General features: G+C 40.2%; 1 protein-coding gene across 1 annotated transcript in view; it reads left to right on the top strand.

The window, feature by feature from the left end:
- LOC103182348 (synuclein, alpha interacting protein) overlaps window positions 1-23,483 on the top strand; it is an 83,363-nt gene that overhangs the window by 27,550 nt on the left and 32,330 nt on the right. The window contains exon 3 of the mRNA XM_042345687.1: window positions 1,459-1,567. Within this exon, the coding sequence (XP_042201621.1) occupies window positions 1,508-1,567 (60 nt within the window). The 5' untranslated portion in view covers window positions 1,459-1,507. The remainder of the gene's footprint in view (window positions 1-1,458; window positions 1,568-23,483) is intronic.

Here is a 23,483-nt window from a genome sequence, read left to right as displayed (position 1 = left end):
ATAGTATTCACTTTTAAAAAAACATAGCATTTACTGAATGTGTGTATTTACCTAACGGAACTGTGGAGATTTAAAGTACAGAAGACCACCGTTCGGTCCATTGTGTCTCTGCTGGCTCTTTAAAAGAGAAATCGATTCAGTCCCATTTAATTGTGTTTTCCCCAAATCCCTGCAAATTACTCCCTTTTAGATATCTAGTTCCCCGATGAAAGCTAATATGGATCCTGTGTCAACCTCCACAACAGCAAGGCATTTCGCATCCTAACAGTTCTGTGTGTGTGTTTAAAAAAAATCCTCCTAATCTCCCCCCTTGCTCCTTTGCTAATTATCTTCAATTGCTGCCCTCTAGTTACTGACTCACTGATTATTGGAAATAATTTCTCCCTGTTGACTTTATCAAAACTCGTCATAATTTTAAAGCCCTCTATCATGTTTCCCCCACCCCTCCCCCTTTCTCTATTCTAGTCAAAATGGGCCCAGTGTTACCAGTCTCTGCCACTAGGTCAAAGCACTCATCCCTGGAATAATCCTAATGGGTTTTTGTGAAATTGTTAAATAACGGAAATCAAACTATTAAAATAAAATCAACATGTGGTACCCAAATGCATTCCAATCGTTATTGAATCTCTACATTCTCTTCCCCTCTCCACCCCCCCCCCCNGGAATTTTTAAAGTTAGCTCCTTTCTTTCGGTAAACACTGTTGCCCACGTCTCGATCAATGATCACCCTTAATGTGCAAGTGCACTAACAGAGCAGGCCTGGTTTCTACCCGTAGAGAGCTAGCTCATTTCCCTCTACACCATTGCCTCACCATTCTGTGGCACGCTGTGTTAGAATGCTAATTACTTCATTGATGTGGCAATCCAAGTGTGTTTTATAAAACAACATACCACGGACTCCAGTTACATAGAAAGGAAGGAGCAGACAGAGCCCCAGAGGCTCATTTCATCTAACACTCTTAACTCCACTTCTCTCCTGTTGTTGGCTACTCAGTCTCTTCCCACGGGAGGTGATAAAACAGTGAAAAACAAAAATCCTAAGGCCAATTTAGGGGACAAAAATTTCTGGAAAATTTCTCCATGGTTCTCAAGCACAGTCAGGCCAGCTCCAGAGAGTTGAGCCTCCAAGATGAAAGCCTATTTAATCAACTACACAACCACTTTTATATCAGTGTTGCACATTTAGGCTCTCAATGGATACCGATCCAGTCTTCCCTGTGATATTCATCGAGATGTCTCTTGAACAATTGAATGCTATTAGTTCCTCTTAAAATGCTAATCACATATCAAAATTGTATTTATTTTCCAAAGGGGCAGAGGATGAGTTTGTCAAGTATAAACTAGATTTGTCTTGATTTTCTTCGTCTTTAATTTTAGCTGAGTATATTCGCAATGTCTTGATTTGGGGTAATCTAAGAAGAGCAGTTCTGTATTCTAATAGTATAATATGTCTTCCAGAGTTTCATCGTAGATGGTGTGCTGTACCTCAAAAAATGTGCCTTGACAAATGATGGACACTCCTGAGTACTTGGATTTGGATGCAATAGATTTTAATGATGATATTAATGTAAGTAATGTCTATTATTCTTATGTCATTTTCATCTTGTTTTAATACGCATGCTTTGTGGTAGACTAAATTGAAGTGCCAAAAAATAGCTTGACATTAAGAATAGAATATACAAAAAAAGTGATTTATTATCTGATAGAAAAGTGGCATAAGCTAACTTGCACAACGTTTACAAATGATATGCAACATACATCATTCCTTGATACAGTAATTCACATCTTACAATGAATTTTCGGTTAGAATGGTCCTCGCTGGGTAAGTAGCGGGAAAATTGCCAGGCAGTGTTTTCAGTGGCAAGCTATGTGGTTTTAGCTGGTTGGACTCCAGCAGTACTCCAACACACTCTTGGGTCTTCAAGCCTTAGCTCTTGCCAACCTGTGTCTAATATGCTAGGGAATTTGGTAAGCAGAGTGTGTCCTCCAGGGAGACAGAGTTGTATACTTCATTTTAGATATGGGAATTTTCAAGTGTAGGTGGCATGCATGGAACTCTGTTTTATTTGGATATTCTGAAGCATGGTAAAAGGTTTCTGCATGTGTCAGACAGCCAATTAGCAAAAAAANGTTGGATTTAGTAAAACTGCTGAATTAAAAAAACAGATGTTACTTAAACTATTGAAAGTCCATAAATGATAGTGACCATCATACTCATTTGTTTTATCTTGGAGTTAAGGCAGGAGTATACAGTACATATCCAGTAGAAATCTTTGAGCTGGTATTGTAGTTATCCTGTCGAACTTTGCAATTCGTAAAATGTGGCAGTAGTATGACTACTCTTACGAGATGGACTCTATTTTGAATAAAAAATACTTTATACTCAAATTAATAATTACATCAAATACTAATTCTTGGCTTTTGCTACAACATCTAATGTTGAAACATCTCAAAGTGTTTACAGTAATTACAGTTACGGGTAGTGACTGTATTTGTAGGCATATGCGGTAGCCAGTGACCAATTTATCTGGAGGATTGGTTGGCTAGAAAATCAGGAGAAAGCCCATTCTCTTTTCAAATAGTGTCGCAGGATCTTTCCATCTCTCCAGGCAAATTGTCTGGCAAATTACTTGTGCAGATTCTGCATTAGTGCAATCTGAAAACTATATCAAATGCATGCAAGGTCTTTGGTATAAATACCTTTTAGATCGGGTAAAAAAAAGATTGTCTTTAAAAAGCCTTCTTCCTAAAAACTTCACTCTCTACAGATTGATCTTTTGATTATGAATTTCTCGTGTGAACAGATTTCCATAAGAAGTTGGCCAAATGTCAAGTTTTATAGAACATTTGTCATTACATAGTTTATATTCCTTCATAAATGCAAGACAATCCTAATGTGCCATGATGTGTTCTCCATCAAGGTTATTTAAAAATACAACTAATTGTTAATAAAGCTCTTATTTACCACAGGCTTCTGACGGGTGATGTTATTTGGTTAAAGAAAAAAAAATGGATAATAAAGAACAAATTATTGGCTTCATTTCCTGTTATGCTCAACATTTAACAGATTTCTTAACATATCTTATTAAGAAAGTGTGCTTTTTGTCTCAAATGTTAAACTAACACATATGTGTTCTTTGTGCTGAGATTATGCTCACAACTGATCTAATGCAATAATTTTTTAAAATAAATATACGGCACAAGAGTGGTGAAACTATTCCTTTCATTTGTACATTATTTGTATTTCTTTTACATATTTATTGTCTCCCAGATAGCTGATGAGAGAACTCTAAAGCTTGAACGACAACTGCTGGAACTGCTGTTTTGTCCACAAAATATACAATCAATTCACTTTACAGGATATCATAGAATTATACAGCACAAAAGAAGGTCATTCGGCACATTATGTCTGTGCCGGCTCTTTGAAAAGAGCTATCCAAATCAATCCCACTCCCCTGCTCTCTCCCCATAGCACTGCAAACTTGTCCTCCCCAAATAATTATCTACTTCTCTCTTAAAAGTTGTTATTGAATTGGCTTCCCTTTCAGGCAATGCATTCCAGATCCGAACAACTCGCTGTGTGAAAAAATTTCCAACCCACCCACCAGTGGAAATAGTTTCTCCTTGTTCACCCTATCGAATCCACTCATAATTTTGAACACCTCTGTTAAATCTCCCCTTAACCTTCTTGGCTCCAAGGAGAATAATCCTAGCTTCTCTAGCCTCTCCTGATAATGGAGTTCTGTAGCTCAGTGGTTGGAGCACTCGCTTTGCAAGCGAGAGAACTGGGTTCAATTCCAGACAGGGAGAAACCTTGGGCAAGTTTCCTTACTCCACACAGAGCCTAATAATAATACTCCAAAAAAAAACAATAATAAATTGGTCATTTTCAATCTACGACTGTTTGTGGGACATTGCTGTGCGCAATTGGCTGCCGCGTTCGCCCACAAATATACAGTCAATTCACTTTACAGTGTGTTCTGTGAAGCGCTTTGGGACGTCCTCCCGACGTGAAAAGCGCTATATCAAATGCAAGGATTATTATTATTATTATTGAGCATCAATAATGGGACAACCTGAAGGACCAAAAAGAGAGTACTGGAAAGTATAGCAGTTGTATGAAAGGACTGCTAATATAATTGAGGCTATCCTTGTGTTAAATGATGAGGTTGTTGCTTGAAGGGTAACATTGACTGGAGACCATACCCACTGTGACTTTCAGACAACGTAACTAGCTCTGAAAACATTCAAATATTTTGTCAATCTGATCCCCAAATAACCCTTTTCCTTAGAAAGTTATTTTATCTCATTTTTTCTGGCAGTTTTTCTACTCTCACCTCCACCTTTACTGGAGACATTTAGTTCCTTTTTCCTTATATTGTGTTTCATTCCATCTAGCAAATCTGTAAGAAGGATTTCAACTGCCTGTAGTTTTGTCTCTTGAATACTTTGAGTTACCATAATGTTAAATATGTCAATTGGTTTGACCCTTTACTCATGCCCTTAATCTGAAGATAATAATAGTAATACTAATAATCCTTGCTTTTGATATAGCACTTTTCACATCTTCTCGGTGTCTCAAAGCGCTTCACAGAATAGACTGTAAAGTGAATTGACCGTATATTTGTGGGCAAAAGATCACCGAGGGCTTCAAAATTCTCCTCTGAGAAGTGTTATCTGATTCCCAAGTGTCTACTAGATTAGCTGTGGATCTGCCTTTAAGGTTATTTGTGGGTCAACTGACCAAATGAGTGAAGAGACGGCCTACTGCTGTGCTGTTAAGGCTTTGCTTTTTATCAGTAGCCATTTACTGCAATCTGATTTATTTTGCCAACTTTCATTAATTCTATGAAGATTTTCAAACTGAATGTTTATTTGTTTGGATTTCAGCGCCATTTCTTTGGTCTTTCATCTTCTCCCTCCCTCCCTCCCTCTCTCCCTCCCTCAATTGTTCATAGTTCTGTTTTCTTTCTTTTTTTCTTTTCTCCTCCTTAACTACCACCTCAGTATCTTATCTGTGATACGTGATACGTGAAAAGCGCTATATCAAATTGCAAGGAAGGATTATTATTATAACTGAAGTCCCTCATTCCTGGTACCATCCTAGTAAATCTCCTTTGCACCCTCTCCAATGTCTTGACATCCTTCCTAAAGTGTGGTTCCCAGAACTGAACACAGTACTCTTGCTGAGGCCTAACCAGTGTTTTATAAAGTTCATCATAAATTCCTGACTTTTATTTTCTATGTGCCTGTTTATAAAACCTAGTATCCCGTAAGCTTTTTTAACAGCTTTATTTACTTGTGCTGCCAACTTCAAAGATTTATTTATGAAACCCCAGGTCTCTCTATTCTTTCACGACCTTTAAGATAGTACCATCTATCTTATATTGCCTCTCCTCATTCTTCCTCCCAAAATGCATAACTTCACATTTCTCCACATTAAACTTCATCTGCCACGTGTCTGCCCATTTTACATAACATAACATAACATGTAGGAGCAGGAGTAGGCCTCTCGGCCCTTCGAGCCTGCCCCGCCATTCAATCATGGCTGATCTTCTAATCTAACTCCGGCTAATAGCATAACCCTGCCTTATCCCCATATCCCTTAATCCCTTTTGCAATAAGAAATATATCTATCTCAGTCTTGAATATGTTCAAGGACTGAGCGTCAATAGCCCTTTGGGGGTAGTGAGTTCCATACATTCACCACCCTTTGAGTGAAGAAGTTCTTCCTCAACTCAGTGCGAAAGGGCTGGCCTTTGATTTTAAGGTTGTGACTCCTGGTTTTAGTTTCTCCAACCAGGGGAAACAATCTCCCACTATCTACTCTATCATGCCCTTTGATGATCTTATAGGTTTCTACCAGTCTGTCTGTATCCTCTTGCAGTCTGCTACTCTCCTCTTCACCATTTACTACTTTTCCTAGCTTAGTATTATCTGCAAACTTGGAAACTGTACTCCCGATACCCAAGTCTAGGTGATTTATATAGATCAAAAATATCCTGTGAAGCGCTTTGAGACATCTTGAAGATGTGATAAGGCGCTACATCAAGTGCAAAGGACTATTAATAATGTGATTGTTTTGCAGCTGTTTTTCCATTGCTGCGCTCAGGACATTCTATTGCTTAGGATTAGGCCCCTTTGACTGCAGTATTAAATATAGTTTTGTTTGGACAAATAGTCATTGTGTAGTCTGTCCCTAATCAGCCCGTGTCATAGTCTGACTGAAGGTGGATAGGTGAGATTTACATACCGACTAAATAGTGGGAAGGGGGAATTACTGAAAAGAAAAGTTCTCGATCACAAACCATATTTATGTACTTGTGTGTAGTTCTGGGTTAGAAGCACTTTAGTTGTTCTCGTTTTTCTTCAAGGACAGGAAGGTCTCAATGCAGGTTAAGCTCGAGGCATACAAGACGAGTGTCCAAACAGTTTCCTAGCTCTTGGGTGTTCAGTGGGGGGGTTGCCTCTGGCCTATTCGTGAAGTTCAGGATCAAGCAGTGAGATGAATTTGTGGTAACTAAGGGAAGCGGCTACAGGGAGGGAGGGCTCCAGTCACAATCCATCTGACACATTGATTGATATGACCTGTTGCTGAGCACCTCAAAGGTGATGTTGACTTCACAGAGGGCACGTCTTATTTGGCAAAGCTTCTCGCATGAGGACCTGGATTAAGCAGCTGGTGCTGATCAAGCCTGGTAAACGGCATTGGACTTGGACCTCAAGAACATCAAGGTGTATGGCACATCACAAGTTATCTGGTAAAAGTCCTCCCACCACACTGAAGGCAGATGTTACCCAGATAGCTGATGAGCGAACACCAAAGCTTGAACGACAGTTGCTGGAAGGCGTTACTTTGGAGTCTGTGTTCCTGAACACACATTCATATATTCAGGGCTTGGAATCCACCTTGATTGATTTGCAGAGAGATAGGTTCAATTTTCGCAATTCCATGTGTTGGAATCATCGCTCAGTAGGTGGGGATGTCACATATACATAAAAATCGACCATGTGGCCTTGCTGGCTTACACATTTAATGCAGAGCTTTAGTCAGGAATCTAAATGTTATCTTGAAATACATTTGGTTGGAGTCCAAACTTACCAATCTTTTATGTGCACATGACGGTTTTGAAAAAATGAACTATTAGTTTACCAAATGGACTTCCCTTCACATAGATCTTGGCTATTTCCTTTGTTGAAAAACATGCTGGCCTGAACATTTGGAATTCATCAGCCAAAAATACATTGATATTCATAACTCACAATCCATCTAACACTTTGATTGATATGTGGAGAACTAAGCAGCTGCTGCTCAAGTTCAGCACTTCAACTGGTGAAATTGTTGCTTAATGAGTAGGTCTGCCTCTCCAAGTTCTGTCAATGAGCCAGGCTGGCTGGCCTGTCATGAGCAGTCAATGGGGGCAGGCCCTATTAATCCTGGAGCCAAAGCCCGAACAGATAGACTGGACAAGCAGTTGGAAGTTTGTCAGACAGTGCTTTCAACGGCAATCTATGCAGTTTTAATTAGTTAATCTCCAGCAATACCCCAACACACACTCTGGGGGTCCTAAACCTTGAGTTTTGCCATCCTGTGACTAATCCTCTCTGGGATTAGGTAAACTGGGTCCATCCCTCAAGGGAGAGCGTGTGCATTTCGTTCCAGACGTAGCATTCAAGGAACTGATGGAACGCAGGTAGAATTACATAGCTTGCCATCATGGACACTAGCAAGCTTCCTGCTGGTTGTCCAGCTAGCACCATAGTACCCACTGTGTGCTGCAAAGTTGAACAAAAGGTCCGAAAATAATCAAGGTTTCAATCAATATGGTAGCCTAATTCACTAGGCAGCTGTGTTAATCATACATGACTAGCAGGCATGTGTATATGCAAGTCCATATAGATCCATCCAAGAAAGCCGAGATTGGTACATTCTCAAAGAGTCCTGGGACTGTGAAATCCATCCAAGTCCATTCAAGAAGTTATTATTAAATCCTTGCATTTGATATAGTGCCTTTCATGCTGAGAGGATAAAATGATTGCAATATAATGTGTAATGATTCTATTTTGTAGGCAAATGCGGTAGCTAATTGGCAGACTCGTGTTTTACAACCAACTATTAAGTGAATGATCAATTTTATCTGGGGAATGTTTTGCCAGAACATTGGGAGAGACTCCCTTCTCTTTTCCAGTGGTGGCATGGTATCTTTAACATCTACCTAAACAGATAGATAAGGTTAATGACTCTTTAATATCTCATCCGAAGGATGATATAGCACCCCCCCAGCGCTGCACTGGAGCGTCAGCTGTGTCTAGGCGAATTCTAAGTCCCAATGTTTGGCTATAGACATTACCTTTTGATCTAGAGGTGAGAGTACCACTAACTGAGCCAGGCTGACACCTATTCAATTTGCATCATCAAATCTAGGCACCACCACCTAAAATATTTCTATAAAAGATTCCCTCTGAATTCTCTTCTGGCTAAACCGATAAATGAATAATTTAAACAGCAACTAAGAGCCCTCAATTTTCTAATTTGCTTGTAATGTTTAACAGAAATATGATGTATTGGTACCCAGGTGATCTAAATACTATAAGTGAGTGCAAAGTACTTGGAGTAGAGAAATTAGAAGCAGCTGAGAAACTAACCTAATAATACTGGAGAAATAGGAGCAGCTCACAGATCATGGCATGTTTGAAAAATGAGAGGTCTGACAGCAGAACATATTAGTGACAATGTTCTGATTGTGTATGTACATTTGGCTTGCTCCACAAAATATTTAAATGTGGCATCACACTGGGACTTTGACGTGGTCATTTTACACAATGGGTGAGTAATATTGTACAGCAATTATCTTTCTCAGTGTTAAAAAACATTTAAAAAGAAAACATTGAATCAATGGGCATCATCGAGGTGGAATGCAACAGATGTGTGTTTGTAGTTTGTGATTCATGACCTGGAAAATGTGACTTGTTCTTTTCACGCAATTTCAGTGGTGAAGAGTGACAGTAGCAGTGTGGCATGGCATATGGTCTTTTGGAGGTATTTCACCCCCAGAAGAGTGGTTGCTTTCTATTGCAGATCGGTGACTTTGTTTAGAATAATGTGGTTCCAGTGAATAGTTTGGGAAGATTTATATCAGAACAGGGGATACAATTATGATGAGTGCCTTAGTTGGGATCTTTCTAACCTCTGCATGCAATTATAATTCATTGAGGTCAAAATTCCAGTATTCTGCTCCTTATTAAAAGAATGTACGTTATTAAAATATGTTATGAAAATAACTCTGGCACACAGTTTAAGGATAATGGGAGTGCTTAAAACCAACTGAAAATGATTGGAGCTCTTGGATTCTTACATTGTGAGTTTGTGAGGTCGAGTGGCTTTTCAGCCATTTAACCTGCCATTGCCTCTCCCCAATTCCCTGTACCTGATCCTTCTCTCACTGCCTTTAATACACTTGTTAAAACAATTTCTTGGACTGTAAATTTGGCTCACATCCTCAAATTCTTCCTCCTTCCCATCTGCTTGGTGATCCCCATTGACTAGTGTTTTTGAAACATTGTCCTGTGTAAGAAGTGCTATATAGGTGATCAGTTGTTACTAACTTAATGCTGTTAGCCTTTGATATAGGATTTTGTTTCGCAGTCTTAATTGGGTTTCATTCCCGATTATTTTTAACATTTTTAGTTCTCTTACAGAACTTCTACAAATTGTAGCTATAGCTATTACACAGAAATTAGTTCCGCTGTTGCAAATGTCCCAAAAAATGATCCATTACAATCTTCTCTAGATTATATCTCAATATGTTTTGTTTTCCTTTTCACTTCAGCTGTTTATTTCTGTCTTGGCAACTTTATGGCCTTTCAGCATTTCTTGCCTTTTTTTTTACAACTTTCTACACTGAATCTTCTTTCTGGTAGTTTTTTTAATCTTTCTGTTCACCAGCTGACCACATGTACTGTATTTATGTCTCTCTTATGAAAGGTTTTCTGATCTGTTGGTTTTGTTTTAACTATTCTGCTGTTCTTGACTTCTCTTCAATCAGTTACTTACACCCTCCTTTTACAGCTGGAACTCTTCAGTGCTTGAACCGCCACTTACTCACTGGCCTTTTTGTACCTCTCTTCCCACATTATGGAACCCATCAGTTTCAAATGTCAGCATTCCAGCCTTTCAGCTAACTAGCGTAAAGTAACAGCTGTCTACAACAACAGCTAATCTGTATGCTGCATTCCTGTAAACAGCTTCTAAACAAAACCTAATTGAAACATCAGGTGTGAGCTAAGCACTTGAAGTTTGAATCCAGCACAAAACCATCATTTATTTTGAGTAAGATCTCGATTCCCCCACATCACAGTTGAGGACTGTTCACATTACTATTGCTGCGTACAGATGGTCTTTGATGGGGTGGACATCCTAAATGCTAAATGTATGTTTTATTGTGAATGCTAAAGTAATCAGTTTTCATGTATCTTAATTATTTTTATTTATCAAGGTATAAAGAGTTCTAGCATTAGGGAACGGAAGATTTTTGCCATTTGAGGCACCAATTATCAGGATCAAACACTCTCTGGTCTACGACTTCAAGATCCTCACACTGGTGTTCACATCCCTTCACTCTCTGGCACCTCCTTACCTCTCTGACCTCCTCACTCCCCAGTCCACCACCCAGGGCCTCCACTTGTCTGGCACTGGCCTCCTGCTTGTCCCTCGGACCCTCCACTCCACCATCGAAGATCGCGCTTTCAGCCACTATGCCCCGAAACTCTGGAACACTCTCTCTCAATCCCTCCACCTTTCAAGTCCCACCTGAAAACTTTCCTCTTCAATTGTGCTTCCTGCCACCGCTTCCCCAACCCATACACCCCCCCACCCCCGCCAGCTCGGAGTCAGTCAGGCTCTGGCTCTGCCACAGTTAAGTGCTCTGACATGCTACCCTGCGTGGAGGATGCTATATAAGTGCAAGTTGTTTTTGTTGTATCTGTAGCACAGCCAGCTGTAAAGTAAAGCACCGTCTACTCTTAACACAGTGCCTTAACCCCAGCTTCATTAAACACCCACCTGTTGCACCAGTCTGAGTTTTTCCATTTCCCACACCAGCATGCTCTGAAGCAGTGCCAAACTTAGAGACTGTTTTGTGCCTTGAGCCTACATCTACAAGGAACTGGGCTGCGACTGCCCAATCCCATTTCACATAGGACTATTATAACCAGCAAGAAGGAGACTTTAGCCCGTACATTTAGAATGGATTTAAGACCCAATCCCAGAAGTCTTCACATACTTTTATTTACAGCCTTTATGGGGAGACTTTCAGTTTGAGAGTATGTTTCTTTCTTTCCTCCCCCTACCCCAGTACTTGCAAATACAAACACACACAAAGCACATGTGCACTCGCATTCTCCTTTGATGATTCAATATTAATAATCCTTGTATTTGATATACCACCTTTCATGTTGGGAGGAAGTCTTACAGCACTTAACAGGATTTACGATGCATAAGAACACAAGAATATAAGAAATGCTAGATGGAAAAAAACCAAAGTTCATCTAGTTCACCATCCACCTTCCTAGCAATCACGTCACATATGTCCCAACCTACCTATGTACTATCCCATAATGTTATTTCCTAAAAGAAAACTAATCTGTTTGAAAGAATCAACACTTCCTGCTTCAACCGTTCGCTATTTGCTCACTGAAATAGTGTTTGCATAGATTCATTCTGAATTTACCCACCTTCAATCGCAGGCCATGTTCTCTGGTTTTACTATTCTGGACAAGTTGAAACTGCCTGTCATGATCTATATTATCTAGCCCTTTCAGAATCTTGAAGACAGCAATCATGTCGCCTCTCAATCTTCTCTTTTCCTGGGTGAACATGCCCAATTTACTTAGTCGTTCCTCATCGTCTAGTCCTTCCATTCCCTCAGTCATTTTGGTTGCCCTTCTAGATTTCATACGAACATAAAAATTAGGAGCAGGAGTAGGCCATTCGGCCCCTCGAGCCTGCCCCGCCATTCAATACGATCAATGGCTGATCTTCAGACCTAATTCTAATTACCTGCCCTATCCCCATATCCCCTAATCCCTCTATTTTTTAAAAAATCTATCAGTCTCAGCCTTGAAGATGTTCAAGGACTGAGCATCTACAAGAAATGTTTCCTCAACTCTGTTCTAAAAGGCTGACCCTTAATTTTAAGACTATGACCCCTGGTTATAGATTCTCCTACCAGGGGAAACAGTCCCTCAGTGTCTACTTTTATCCAGCCCTTTAAGAATCTTATATGTTTCAATAAGATCTCCCCTAATTCTTCAGCACTCTAGAGAATATAGCCCTAGTTTATTCAGCCTATCCTCATAGGTCAGTCCCCTCATCCCAGGAACTAACCGAGTGAATCTATGCTGCACCCCCTTCAGGGCAAGTGTGTCCTTTTTTAAATAAGGAGACCAAAACTGCACACAATATTCTAGGTGCGGTCTCCAACACCTTTTTTGTACTGCGGCGACCAGAACTGTACACAGTATTCTAAGTATGGTCTCACCAATGATTTATACAGTGGCAGGATTACCCATTATTTCGGCTTGCTATTGATATCTTGATACATCGCAACATCTGGTTTGCTTTACTCACTGCCACAGAGCAGTATTGGGAGAGCTTCAATTTATTGTCAATCAGGATCTCCAGGTCCTTTTCATTTTCCATACATATTATTTTTCTTCCGTTCAAATAATAGTCCCTTCCAGGATTTTTTGACCCCATGTGAAGTACTTTACATTTCTCCACATTGAATTTCATCTGCCACCGATCTGCCCAATTCCCAAGTATGGGACGTCAAATTTACTGGTCTGTAGTTTCCTGGGTCACTCTTGTTACCTTTCATAAAATAGGAGTAACATCTGCCTTTCTCCAATCCCCTGGCACCTCTCCAGTATTCAGTGATTTTTGAAAGATTTGTGCCAGCGTTTCTGTGACTTCCTCCCTTAGTTCCTTAAGGATCCTCGGATGCAATTTATCTGGCCCCTGAGATTTATTTACCTTAAGTTTGCCCAGATGTTTGGCAGCCATGCTGGTAGTGATATGAACAGCGTCACAACTTTTCTCTGCAACATCCTTGAGTTCTCTTTCCAGATCAGATAGGTTACCAATCTCCTCCTTGATAAAGATTGATGCAAAAAAACTTATTTAGCACTACTGAAGCCTGTGCAGTATTATTTGTCATGTTCTCTCTCAAGCTCACCTTCTGTGGCCCTATTCCATTGCTTGTTTTTCTTCTACTCTTAAAGTAACTGAAAATCTTTTTGTTATTATCCTTCACATCTCTTGCCATATTCAGTTCAAAGCTTCCAATGAAGAGTAGAGACGATATTTTTTGAAGTGAATGGACCTGAAAGATCCTACATGTAATAATAATCCTTGGATTTGATATTGCACCTTATCACATCATTGAGTCATGTCAAAATGCTTCACAGAATATATTGTAAAGTAAATTGACTGTATATTTTGTGGGCGAATCCCCGTTGTGCTGAGTTTGTTGATCTCACCCGAGGACTTATTGGGCATTACAATTGGCTTCAATGCCATGTGTTAGGGAGGGTAAAAATTAGCCAGGGTTACCTATTTCTGATCGCTACCCAGCAAAACGAATTGGAGAAATGGGTGTGTACATTGGGCGAGGACAGGAATGGCCTTCGCTTCAATGGTAGCCAAAATCCACCTATCAAAGCCCCTGCATGAATAATAGCCATTTGGATATGGTTCAAGAGTATGTCAGGCATCTACTGACCATACCTCAGTCAAAGGGAAAAGGAGCCAAAAATATTCAGGAAACTGAAATGGATAAAATTCTTCAGAATGGGGAAAATTCGTATTTGACTCGAGTTGAGTGTTCCTGCATGTCTTATCCTGGAATGGAAATTTGGAACTTCAACATTAATTTCAATCAACTTAAGGTTCTCAATTCTATCATAAAATCCAGTGGAACATTCATTATTATCATTCATACATAATTCTTGTCTTAGGAATGTTGGCTTTCACCACATGTTAATGCCTGCTGCCTTAGCAGATTGGATAAAAGCCGAAGAATTCAGGAACACAAAAAGCTATACAGCACTCCAGCTCGCTGCATCATCCAAGTCTTGTTTCATGTTCTGATCTGACCCTTTTTCACTCGCACCTCTTTATGAAGGAGGTTTGTATGTTCCAAAGCACTTGGAACTCGCAGTCCAGACTTGCACTTCAGAGCAGTACTGGGGAGCAATGAACTGTTGGAGGTGTTGTCCTTTGGATTAGATGTTAAAATCAACGCCCTATCTGCCCGTCAGGTTGAATTTAAATATCCCATGACTATCCAATAAGAGAAAAGAGTTTGTTTCTCCTTTCTGTTTCAGAACTTGAAAAGAGTTTCTCCTATTTGTGAGACATTGCTGTCAGCAAATTGGCTGTTTGTGAGACATTGCCATGAGTAAATTGGCTGTTTGTGAGACATTGCTATGAGCAGATTGGCTGTTTGTGAGACATTGCTGTTAGCAAATTGGGTGTTTTTGAGACATTGCTGTGAGCAAATTGGGTGTTTTTGAGACATTGCTGTGAGCAAATTGGCTGTTTGTTTGCCTTCATTACTTTTTGTGGAAAATACCTGTAAAGCCCTTTGAGACGTGTTTATATTATAAGCACTATATCAAAGGCAAGGATTATTACTATATTTGGAAGGCAAATATTCTCTTGATTCCTTTCGTAACCGTGGGCTGTAATTCATCATTTTGGGAAGGTAGATATCCTGCTCTGGCCTCCATCAATGGTGTTCTACACCAGTCGCACTTGGTGTTTGCTTTTTGTGAGTATCTTCCTCAGTGCAGAGCTGAGATTAGGAACTTAGTCCAGTAGGGAATTCAGCTGAGCACCATTGAGACTCTTCCAACTCAGTGAGCGATGGAAACAAAAATAATGGTAAAATGGTGGTGCAACTAGTATTCCTCAAAATGTTTTAGAACATAATGACCATCTCCTCCAAGTAATTTTGTGTATGCCATGCTGACTCATAAGAACTCGGAGGTAAAGTGACCTTTGGAAAGAACAAGTTCTCACAAGTCATTATGATGTACATGGGATTTTCTGCAGGAGACTGACCTTATGTTGAATTTGCAGTGCTGTTTTCCCAAAGAGCAATTTTTTGATGTCTGTAATGTGAATTACTGCTACAACATAGGGGATCACTTTATGTTCCTCCACTCTTTGAATGAAGATGACCACTCATCTTTGGAATGCCTCAATAACTACTTTGTTACTTATTGTAATTCCTGAAACAATCCTGAAAGTGTAAAGTTATTTCCCTCACCATCTCGCTTTTACTTTTGTTGGGCTACAATTGCACAGAAGTTGGTCATTCTGAAGTCCTATAGCTCAGTGGTTAGAGCATTCGCTTTGCAAGCAAGAGACCTGGGTTCGATTCCCAGCAGGGTGAAACCGTGGGCAAGTTTCCTTATTCCACACGCCTGATGATAATTCCTCAAGAAAAAAAACAATAATTAATTGGTCACTTCAATCCATGACTGTTTGTGGGTCACTGCTGTGCGCAATTGGCTGCCGCATTTCGCCCATAAATATACAGTCAATTCACTTGACAGTTCCTTCTGTGAAGCGCTTTGAGACATCTAGGAGATGTAAAAAGCGCTAGATCAAATGCAAGGATTATTATTATTATTATTCTCCATTACTCTGCCTTTTTCACAGAGCTAGAACAAGCACAACAGGCACTCCACATTCAGAAAGGATGGTCTCCATCTGTATGTAAAAAAAAAACTAGGGTTTTTGATAATGATGGTGGCAAAGTTGAGCACAATCCTGCCCTATCCCGATCTCCACATATGCACACTTCAGCAGGGTCTTCCAGATGGATACCAATTGAGAGCAAAACCCTAACTGCTTTTTCTCATCTAATGGGGTTCTGAGGCCAAGTGTAACACTCCTAGTGTAATTCCAGATGAAATTAGCTAACCATTGTAGATTAGGCAGTGAACGTAGTACCTTCTCAGGCTCCATTTGTCTTTTAGTTAGCTGTGGTGAATGTGCCTTTAGCTTAATCAAGTGTTAGGAATGTCTCTTGAATCATTTTATATATAAACAGATCTGCCAAACCACACTCATTTTGGTTTACGCAAGCAACCTATTTTGATGTACATCATTCCTAAAAAAAATACCATTCACTTAAATTAATACCATTCCCTTTTATTAAAAACATTACATCTGACATCTGCCCATTTTTAAGTATCTTATGTCAAAGGAAGTTCAAAAATTGTCAGGAACATACAACAAGGATATTGTTCACTTTCATTCCATTGAGAGCTTACACTCTTCACCCCACTCATTGTTGCTGTAGAAGGAGGCCTTATAGTGTATGATCATCAAAGATAATTATGGAAAAACTGCAGAATATTCATCTACCCTTACATTTCAGCTTGGCTCAGTTGCTAGCACTCATAAACTCCTTCCTTCCACAGAAAACTTCTGTTGCCCCTTCCCAGCTGGCTGGACTGAAACATACAAACAGATTTGGTCCATGATGTATTTGTCTTAGTCCTCACTTAACTCTATACATTCCAGTACTGTTCCCAAGCAGATTCTTATCAAGGTTTTTGAAGGAGGTAATCAACACTGTCTCAATCGTTTTGCTGGAATTGATTTGTACACATCACTATTATGTGGGGGAGGAGAGGAAATGAAAACACATTCAGCGAGCCTCCTTGACGACACTTAAGAGTTCAATGTCCAGAATCATCCTTATTGCTCTTCTCAACTCTCCCAAGCTCTTTATTGTACTTCAGCAAGCATAGTGCCCAGAACTACTTACCATATTCCAAATGTGACCTCCTTAATCTCCTAGGTTAAAATAATTTGTATTGTATTGTCAAATGAGCTTTAAATGCAATCTAGGGAAGGCAAAATTTAAATCCTGCTTCTTTTCCTGCTTGTTCAAGAATATACTACTCCCGTACATCTGTGAGTCCCGATTAAATGTACCTGCGGATAATCAGGGCAGTTTCTTACTGGATTGTGCCTCTAGATTGTATAATTTCTTTGAAACGTAAATGGTTGTAGGCAATCATTTGCTGTGTAATCTATAAAGATTCTGATCTTTTCTATGCAATCCTATAAAAGTGATCAAGCTGGTCATAAGTGTGTTCAAATAAATGAAAGAACATTGCTCTTTTAACAGTGCGTCTATTTAGAATCACCCCCCTAATTTCTACTTTTTCATTCCCCCTTTTTGAAATTTTAAGTCTTCACCTTCAATTGTCTTTTTTTTAAGTTTCCTCAAATCTTTTAAAATGGAAAGGAGAAAGATTTTTTGGAGCAAAATGTGATGACGGCAAGAAGTTAAAACAACATGTTTAAAAAGTGCAGAGAGAGGAGTGTGACCAAACAAATTTGATCACAGACTTGCTTGCCAGAGCAATCAGGAAGAGAAGAGGGTTTTGATTTCTATCTGCATTGATTTTCCACTAGTGTGGATAATTTTGCTTGTAAGACATTATGAGGGACTGTTACAAAAGTGGAAAGCAGTTTAATTTTTATGTGGTCATATGTGGTTGGCCACTGCATTAAAATCCTTCAAGTGGGGCCGGTTAAGGATTGCGTCTGTTGGCTTTGCTTGGATCAGATTTTATTATATCTAGAGAATTCCAATGGAGCAGACTGCTTCACAATCACTCCTTTTTGTTCATGACCAAAACTTAAAATATTTCCCGATTATCCAATTTTCTTTAATGTTTAACTGACTAAATAGTTAGTCCATTTCATCTGCAAAAGAACGTTTTATTTTTTCATAGTGCAAAATTACTTTTGAAAGAAGTTTTGTCCATTCACTGCTTAAAAGTGGGGGAATAACTTTATTTGGAAGGAAAAACACGCCTGCCCAAATGAAAGAGCACAGTTTTAAAAAATATTTTTCCCAGATTGAAGCAGTTCGATGAAAGAGCTCATGGGACCAGTAAGTGGTTCTAAAATCACTTCAAGTGAAGTTAGGAGAGGAGTGAGATGGCTTGAATCTGGCAGGAGACAGTTTGGGTGTCGCTGGCATTGCATTCAGTGACATTGGTGTTTACAGTAGTGGGAATGTGAAGTCAATAAAATACATCTGGTGCCTCTAACTTTGGAAAATGGGTTTTGTACAAGGCAGCTTTTTTTTTCTTTGTGTTTGTCATGTTCCATATTGGCGAATATGTTTATTTCAGTTTAGGACATTCAGAAAAATACTAAAGGGGAATTGTTTTCTTGCTGCTATGACTCTGTGTGGGAAATCCATTCATTAGATTACATTGTCAAAAAAGCTACATTTTGTGACATGACACATTTTTCATCCCAACCAATAATAATAATAATCCTTGAATAGCGCCTTATCATTGAGACGTCTCAAAGCACTTCACAGAATACACAGCAAAGTGAACTGACTGTACATTTTGGGGGTGAAACATCACAGACTTTAAGTTTTCATTTAGCTCAACATTTTCAATAAGTGCTAAAATGGATTTTCGAACAAAAGTTTGAAGCATTACTCTTTTTATCTTTATGTTCTAGAAATCCTAATAACAAGCATGGGATTATTCAATGGCAGGTCTCATTTGATATTTTAAAACATGTCTCAGATTTATGACATTAGTCTATGAGTTGACATAACATGACAAGTCCAATCTTTACAATTCTGGCACTCGATTGACTGACATATCATCCTTTGGAACCAGTATTCATCCAATTGGGAAGCCAGATTTTCCCAGCTCTGAAATAAATGCCACAACTTGGATAAGTAAGTTATGTTGCTTTTACAACATTGAGAAAGTTAAAATGGTTAGTTTAAAGGGGAAAGAAAAGTAAAAATAATAAATATTGAAACAGGAGCATAATTATAAATAATCCTTGCATTTGATATATTATTTTACCAATTCATGCACAGCTATTTCCAATAAATAGCCATGAAGTGAATATTCAATTATTTATCTGGGGGATTGTTAGCTGGGACACTGGGAGAAACTCCCTTCTCCTGTTAAAAGATGCCTTGGAATCTTTAAATGACCTCCCAAACAGGCAGAAGGGATCTCGGTTTACCTCATCTGAAGAGCAGAACTTCCAACATTGCAGTGCTCTCCCCAGCACTCCATCAGTGTCAACTCCTAGACTATGAGCTCAAAGTCTGGCACAGGGCTTGAACCCACAACCTTCTGATTCAGAGATGAGTTTGTTACCAGCTGAGCCAAGCTGCCACCAGAATGGTGATAAAAGAGGAGGCATGACAAGCAGAATTAAAGTGGTATATTTTATACAGACAACATTCTTTTAATACTGTGTAAAAAGAATAATTTTCATGTGGATCAACTTTTTGGGCAGCTGATCGTTTGGAGAATAAAGGCCAGTATAGTTTTTATTTTTGCAGTGGAAGTATAGTGCGGCCATATTGCACAGCATAATTTACTGAACACAGTGTCAGACAAGTGGCAGGTTGCAATCAGTGGATAATAATCCAACAACCACATAAAGGAGGAGTAGCTACTGCCTAAAAAAATCAAGCAGATCTAGGAAAGCCCAAACGATGTCACAACATCTCTGTTATATTCCTAGACCAACATCCTCCTGGTGGGGGTGGGGGTAAATACAGCAGGTTCTCTTTGGACCTGAACTGTTCCAAGGAGACCTGTTTGGCAACAGAATATCTAAATTCTGTTGTACTTCTCATTGGCAGGATTTGGAGGGGCAGACCTGTCACTGGTGGCAACGATTCTTTCCATTCGGCTTCTGTTAACCCTACAAGCCAAGGCCGTAATAGGTAGGGTGGTCCTAGCTGAGATCAATAGGTTAGTTCCTGGGATGAGGGTGTTGACCTATGAGGATAGGTTGAGTAAACTAGGCCTATATTGTCTAGAATATAGAATTAGGGGTGATCTTATAGAAACATATAAGATTCTTATGGGGCTTGACAGAGTAGACAGTGTGAGACTGTTTCCCCTGGTAGGAGAATCTATAAATAGAGGTCACAGTCTTAAGATTAAGACTCTTGTGACGATCTTGGTAGTTTGAATCCTTAGCCAGGCAGGTCCATGGTACATAAGGGTAACTCTCATTGGCAGGATTTGGAGGGGCAGACCTGTCACTGGTGGCAGCGATTCTTTCCATTTGGCTTCTGTTACCCCTACAAGTCAAGACCCTAACAGGTAGGGTGGTCCTAGCTGAACAAGCAGCTGCAAGCCTGCCAGACATTGCTTTCAATGGGAACAACAACAACAAAATTACATTTGTATAGCATCTTTCACATCGGGAGAACGTCCCAAGGCCCTGGACAATCAGTCGTTCGGACCCGAGCTGGGGGTCGGCATCGGGGAGGAGGAGGGTAGGGGGGAAGGAGGGTGACCTAAGGCATGGTTGAAGAGGAGGGTCTTGAACAAGGCAAGGGAGGGTTGTGCAGCGGAGGGACTGGGGGATGGAGTTCCAGAGGCTGGGGGCACAGTGGCAGAAGGCCCGCCCACCAATGGTGCAGCAGGAGAGGCTGGGAACATGAAGCAGGCTGGAGCCCACTGAGCGGAGGGAGCTGGCAGGTTGGTAGGGGCTTGGAAGGTCACAGAGGTAGGGGGGAGCAAGGCTATGGAGGGCTTTTAAGATGAGGACCAGGATCTTGAAGTGTAACCTCTATGTGATGGGAAGCCAGTGGAGTCGGGTGAGGATGGGGGTGATAGGGTCACGGAGCCTGGTGTGGGAGAGGACACGGGCTGCAGAGTTCTGAATGATCTGCAGCCTATGGAGGGAGGAGTTGGGGAAGCTGACAAGCAGGGAGTTTGCATAGTCAAGCCTGGATGTTATGAACGCGCGTATGAGGGTCTCGGCAGCCTGTGGTGTGAGACAGCAGCAGAGCCAGATGATGTTGCGGAGGTGGGGAAGGCAGAGCAGGACATGGCAAGGATGTGGGGTAGAAAGGATAGTTGAGGATCAAACAAGACACAAAGGTTCCGGACTGGCTTAGTAAGGTGGAGTGTGCATCATTGTATGATGATGCTGTCAGTACCAGACAACCTGGCAACCTTCCAGAATTAGGTAAGCAAGATGCCTCCCTCCAAGGAGAGAGTGTGGATTCCATTTCTATGCGTTGGTGGTATACATGGAACTCTGCTTGGGTTTCTGCATTTGTCAAATACCCATCTGAGCAAAAAAAAATATTCTCCGACTATGTCACTTGTACATTGTAGCATTTCATTCAAGCAACAACAGTCACAACTATATATAATAATATAATAATCCTTGCATTTGGCAGATATAGCAGATGCAGATGGATATAGCGCCTTATCACGTCTTCAAAACATCTCAAAGCGGTTCACAGAATTGACTGTATATTTTGTGGGTGAAACGCGGCAGCCAATTGCGCACAGCAGTGTCCCACAAACAGTCGTGGATTGAGTGACCAAATCCATTGGTTTCAGGGGAGGTCAGAGTATTATCTGAATGGAATCAATCACAAGTCATTTGGGGCCCGACCTGCCCTACCATCGGTGGCCGGGCTTTCAGCCTCTCTGCCCCCACACTCCATCCCACGGTCCCTTTGCATTGCTTCCTCCCTTACCTCCTTCAAGGTCGGTCTCAAGACCTTTCTCTTCGACCATGCTTTGGTCTCCCTCCCACCTCTCTGCCTTCCCTCACCCCACACCACCACCCCCCCTCCATGCTCGGGCCCCGACACGTGACTGTTCAGCGCTTTGGGACGTCCTCCCGACGTGAAAGGCGCTCTGTAAATGTAATTTTGTTGTTGTTGTTATAGTGAAGGTGGTCCACACTGCTTCAGAGCTCGTGGTTTCTTTGTTCCTTCTGTATTTCATCACACCCAGCAATATAGAGAGATCATTTAGCACAGCTAGCGCATGCATATAAGAGTGTAATTTCCCATGCATTAGACATTGCATGGGAGAGCCAGTAAACCTTCACCATAGAACAGCTCTAGATTTACAGAGAATGGGTATGTAAAATCTGAATGTGTGTGAATTCACTCTCAGACATGTTTGTGAAATGTTCAAGCACTCTGGGATACTACCCTGTGTGAGGGTCGCTATATAAATGCAAGTTGTTGTTGTGACAAGACCTTCTGTGACACCCTGGACACCTCCTAAGACAACCAAAATTTAATGTGGTGCACACAGTCTGCCTTCACCGCGGAATATTAACTGCACTCAAGCACCTCAAATTAAACCATTCTGCACTGGAGGCGAGATCCTTTTTCCCCTTTGAAAAAAAAGATTCATCCAAATGACGGAGTGTAAACACAAAGCCATTGAAAATATATTCTCCCAAAGCAACAACAACAACAAGATTCCATTTATAGAGCCCCTTTCACATCGGGAGGACGTCCCAAGGCGCTGAAAAGCAGATGCTGAACTTCTACAGCATAATCGCAGAATGTTGATTTCAATTTGAATCCTGCATTTCTAGTTGCATTATGAATGTTGTGAACACCAGGATTTTATTTTGATCCAAAATTCAAACCAACTTTAAATTAACTTTTAAAAAAATTTCTACCCTATGATCACTATGCTGAAATGTTTTGACTCACTCTATGAACAGCAATTAAACTACTTTTTGTGGCTACAATTTTGCCTCGTCTCAGACCTTAACTAAAATTCCTATTTCTGAGATCCTTCACATGGCCTAAAATAGTTCTGAAGCAAGGTGAAAGGCATACATGCTTGTAATTACTACCATGAAAATTAAACCGAAACTGAGCTTTTAAATCATAGAATTCTACAGCACGGAAGGAGGCCATTCGGCCCATCGTGCCTCCGTCTCTTTGAAAGAGCTACTGACTAGTCCGACTCTCTTGCTCTTTCCCCATTTGAACATTAGGAAGTACCATTTTTAACCTTCTGAATTTTTCGACCAGCAATCTTTAGAAAGTTGTCCGTTTCTACACTAACGCTGAAACAAGGCTAAAATAACAGTGATAAAATTATCAAATGTCAGTATTAGTTTTACTGTAATACTGATTCTATTAAAATACATGAGCAAAATCTTAATTAAAATCTGCTACTTTGCTTCGCTTCCCTCTTCAACTTTTCTCTTCTATTTTAACTTTGTTTCTTTTTAATTTCTGATGTAAACTTTTATATACATTTACATTTTAAAACATTGGAAACTAATCCTTTTCCACCCTCTTTGGTTCATTTTGGAGGTAGAAGCAAAATCCATTTGCTTAATCTCTCATTAGCTTTAAAAAAAAGTTCCAAAAGCTGTTTTTCTTAAGCCAATTGCCAAGTCCATGAACTCTAAAGATCGGATCACAGAGCAATCTAAAATGCAGGACTCATTTAGAATCTAATCTTTTTAAAACTGTATTTAATCACGGAGCAAGATGTTTTCACTGGTTCCATGACAACAATAAAACTATTTAGGACTCTAACAGCCCACGTTCTTTGACCTAAAACACAGTACCTGTTTAGGGGATTTTCCGTCTGGAAAATAAAGA

Source organism: Callorhinchus milii, unplaced genomic scaffold, assembly GCF_018977255.1.
Source record: "Callorhinchus milii isolate IMCB2004 unplaced genomic scaffold, IMCB_Cmil_1.0 Scaffold74, whole genome shotgun sequence".
Classification (NCBI taxonomy): domain Eukaryota; kingdom Metazoa; phylum Chordata; class Chondrichthyes; order Chimaeriformes; family Callorhinchidae; genus Callorhinchus; species Callorhinchus milii.
This window is presented reverse-complemented; position numbering and strand designations above follow the sequence as displayed.